This window comes from Sceloporus undulatus, chromosome 7, assembly GCF_019175285.1.
Source record: "Sceloporus undulatus isolate JIND9_A2432 ecotype Alabama chromosome 7, SceUnd_v1.1, whole genome shotgun sequence".
Classification (NCBI taxonomy): Eukaryota; Metazoa; Chordata; class Lepidosauria; order Squamata; family Phrynosomatidae; genus Sceloporus; species Sceloporus undulatus.
The window spans coordinates 47,814,737-47,819,165 of record NC_056528.1 but is presented as its reverse complement, the minus strand read 5'-3'; the positions used below and the strand labels follow the sequence as shown (position 1 = coordinate 47,819,165).

The 4,429-nt window shown below is 44.6% G+C and overlaps 1 protein-coding gene across 4 annotated transcripts in view; it reads right to left on the bottom strand.

Annotated features, from left to right (window-relative positions):
• Positions 1-3,055: 3,055 nt before the first annotated feature.
• LOC121937031 (synaptotagmin-like protein 2) overlaps positions 3,056-4,429 on the bottom strand; it is a 30,610-nt gene continuing 29,236 nt past the window's right edge. For all 4 annotated transcript variants that reach the window (XM_042479843.1, XM_042479845.1, XM_042479844.1 and 1 more), the window contains one exon: positions 3,056-4,379. In XM_042479843.1, the coding sequence (XP_042335777.1) occupies positions 4,234-4,379 (146 nt within the window). In that variant the 3' untranslated portion in view covers positions 3,056-4,233. The remainder of the gene's footprint in view (positions 4,380-4,429) is intronic.

Here is a 4,429-nt window from a genome sequence, read left to right as displayed (position 1 = left end):
TTCTCAAAGATCTAGCCAATTGGTATGGAGAGAGATCTTGCAGCCCCTTTGAGACTCAATGAAAGAAAGAAGTTGGCAGCAGGAGCTTTTGGAAGCCAGATGCATTTGGTTTGCTGATGTGAGGATAAAGTGCAGAGGGCTATGCATACAGCCTTAAGAGCAGTGGAAGAAAGGTGCAACATAAATCTAAGTCAGGAGATAGTCATGTCCATCATCCTCACAAGGCACAGCATGTGGGGGTTAGAGGACACTTCCCATCATCCCCAGACCATGCAGAGGTTAGGGGAGGTCTCCCTGCAGCCTGTCTGCGCCCTTGGCCCCCTGAAGCCCCTTTCTGGAAATTCCCAGAATCCTTGAGCCCTCCTCCAGGGCCATGGGCATGTGGGTTGGTTGGGGGTGATGGGAACTGTAGTCCCAAACTCAGTGGCTGGCTGCACTCGCCAAGGGCGCCACCCCTTTCCCTGTTGTCCTGGCGCGCCCTCTGGTGGCAGGAGAAAGGGCGACTTCTCCCCTCGAGGCTCCCGTTCTTCTCTCTCTCTCTCTCTCTCTCTCTCTCTCTGGCGCCCGCCTGTGGCTTCATAGCCAAAGAGCAGCCGGATAAGATCTTAGCTATCGCTACATGGCTCTCGGGCGCCCTCCTGTGGCTAGCATTGGGAAATGTGCTAAGATCTTAGCTGGCTAAAGAGCCATATATAACATGCAGTTTCATTTTCATATATATACTCATACACATATATAATTATATATACAAAGTTATAATTTTATATATATGTGTGTGTGTGTCTGTATGTGTGTGTATATATATATATATATAGAGAGAGAGAGAGAGAGAGAGACATAATTTTACACACACGGTTATGTATACATACTTATAACTGTATATAAATACACGCTGTCGCGGCAAGGAGATGCAGAGACAGGAATGGGGGTGCAAAGCTTCCCTCCAGCCAGGTTTCTGGCTGGGTCTTTTATTGTCATCTTGCTTACTTCCGTCCGTTGTCTTCCTTACAATCATTGATGATAGCCTTGCTCCTAGATCATCTGACTGGCATGACAGGTGCGTGATCAGTGCATGCTTGGTGCGTGCTCTTGAGGCAAGGAAGCAGGATATGGAGACCACCTAAGCCAGCCGAATCAACATGGGCTTATCTATCTAATTGTCATTTCGAGAGGGGGTCACCCTTCCGTGGTTTGCCAGCGGAACTGTGACATCTCAATCTTGATGAGCATTGCTATCCTGGGAGGGGGTCGCATCCCCGGGGCTTGCCAGGGAATGCTACAACACACACATATATGCATATATAATTATATGTGTGTGTATATAATTATACACACACACACAATAATATTACACATACAGTTTATACACACACACACACACACACACACACATATATACAGTTTTATCAGAGAGGCTTGCAATTATTATGTTTAATTAGACTCAGGCTCACAATCTAAAAGTATAATCATTTGAAAGGTGAATGGTTTATTATTATTATTATTATTATTATTATTCGGAAGATGTTCAAGAGCAAGGCTCCTCAAAACTGTTGGACCTCTGCCTCTGGGTTCCCAGGAGAATGAAGAAGAAGCAGTGGCCAGTGAGCTTTGCAAAAGGAGGCTCTTTCCCTGTGTACCTCTGTCCTCCATTGAGGCCAATGGTGCTAGAAAGACTTACAGCTGGACGGAGGAGGAGGAAAAAGGGCCCTTGGCTTTGCCAAGCAAGGGATGCCTCTGCACTTGGCACTTCCATGTGTGTGTGTGTGTGTGTGTGTGTGTACGTATGTGTGTATGTGTGTGTACACAAACACACACACACACACACACATATATAGGAGAGTCTGCAGAGAGATCTTGCAGCACCTTTGAGACAAGCTAAAGGAAGAAGTTGGCGGCATGAGCTTTCGTAGACTCAAGTCGACTTTCTCAAATGCATTTGACCCAAATGCATCTGAGGAAGTAGACTGAAGTCTACAAAAGCTCATGCTACCAACTTCTTCCTTTCAGTTAGTCTCAAAAGGTGCTACAAAATCTCTCTACAAGTTAATTCAAAGCCTCTCTTTTTAGTTCAGACTTTTTAGTTCAGACGGAGAGATACATCATGGTTACTGACCGATTTTGAATTAGTGATTTCATAGAAGCATAGAGTTGGAAGAGACCGCAAGGACCATCCAGTCCAACCCCCTCTTAGAAAGTGGATCAGAGGAAGGGTTTTCTTGCAATACTGAGAGAACCGAAGCCCTGAAAGATGATTTTTCCAAGCTTTAGAATGCTTAGAGATCTGAATTTGAATGCAGAAGGTAACTAGATTTACCTCCTACCCACTCCATGAGAAAAGAGTCTGTTGCAACTCCAGATTTACTTCCATAGAGCCCAGATACTTTTTTCATTCATATCCTTTTTCAATGGTAGACACTGAGAGGGAGACATTTGCCATATCCTGGTTGATGTCAAAATGACGGCAAGGAATACGCAACCTCCTTCCCCCGGCATTGTAAGATGCCAGGCAACCTTAGTGCATTTGGGTAACCTAGGAGACAAACAACAACAACAAAAAGAAGCAAACAAGAGATCCTTTAGAATACGCAACATACTTCTCCCCGCCGGCCTCATCCCTGTGTCAACTTGCAACAGCAATGTCTCTGTTCTCAAAGCCAATTGGGGGGAAAAGGATAGTCTTAACACTGAATAATGAACTTAAGATGCTCAGTGCAATGTGCAAAATGTGGATTTGTGTCCTGTTTCTGTCTGTAACATTACCTTCCCAAAGGTCCATGACAAAGGAATGACACCAAAACCTTTTTGCTTCCCAGAAGTTTCCCAAACTGCCTTTGGATCTGTATGCAGTGGTTCCCACTAAATGCATCTGAGGAAGTAGATTGAAGTCTACGAAAGCTCATGCTGACAACTTCTTTCTTTCAGTTTAGTCTCATAGGTGCTACAAGATCCCTTTGCATGATGATTCTACAGACTTACACGGCTATATCTTTGAATTCTGCCTTTGGAAAAAGAGACACAGCAATAGTGCTAAAGAAACAAGTTAACCACCAAGAAGCACAAACAAAATCTTTGGCTTTATTCAAGTTCCATTTCCAAACATGTTTGCAAAGACCCAAACCTTTAGGGAGGTTACAGCATTAAGAAAGGTTTCTGTCTTACATGTAAAAGCCGTGATGCGGACACAGAAAACATGATGGCACATGGGCATTGGGAAAAGTTCCCCTTTGGGGTTATAGCTACATATATGTCATCAGTCAGAAACAAATGTGAAACTTGTAAGCCAACCATCACTTCATTCACTGACTGGAGTAAATGGTGATGTTCTCATACAGAGGAGGTCTTTCCTCCAAACAATAAAGGGTTGAGGAGGTATGGATCACTGTGTCCCCCCTCTTTGCTACATCGAAGGCTACAGGATTGTGTGTGCATATAATATATACAGTAGTAAGTCATCCTGAGTAATCATCCTTGGTTAAGAACATACAAAGTTAGGGCTAGCCCAAGATACCCTCCTTCATATTTGAGGATAGCAGGCCAGTTTGGGGATAATGGCTGGCTAGGTGTCCAATACAGCTTTGTCTTCCAAGAGGAGAGGACTCCTGAAAGGCTGCTGGATCTCACATTTCCCAACTGGCCCTTGCTAGAGTTGATCTAGTTGACTTTGCAAGCATCTCATAAACTATTACCAATGATCTACTGATAGACCGTGATCCACATTTGGCCATTCTTGGGAGAGACAGTATACTGGGTTGCTCCTTTGGCTCACCGTGAAGCAACCTCTCCATACACATCCTAGTTTATTTCCATCACACTTCAAACTTCTAGTGCCCTCTACTTACTGGAGGGTTCATGCGCTAGCCACAGTTTTATTATACTGTCGTCTGCAGACGCCAAGGCCTCATGGAAACAGTCATTAAATTACATTTAAACTCCTCTACAAAATATTTACATCTTTTCCTCCCTGCCTTCCAGGTTCATTTCCAAAAAAAACCCTACTATGAATAAAGATGTAGCGCATTACTGTTACAACGGGAAACAGCAGTTCTTTCAACCTGTGAGCTAAGGTGGCACCGGGACAAGATTGTTACGGAATACGTCCATCTTCGCTACTCTGGAGTAAGTCGCAAGCATCGCCCAAAGAGCTGGATGGATGCACACCAGCAGCCCCAAATTTTCCACTGTCTTTCATCTATGTCCCATTTTACGTATTTTTTGAGTCTAGTGACAAACATGTCATTTCAGCTTCCTCCTCCTCGCCAAGGAGCGCAGAGGCAACGATCCTTCGATCCACTCGTTGGACATCGACATCATTTCCTGCCAGAAGGCCACTTCTTCCTGCGTGGAATCCATCCAGTCCACTGCAATCCCATAGCTGGAGCCTTGGAGACAAGAAGGAACGGTGAAATGGCTGGAGGAAGCTGAAGGAAGG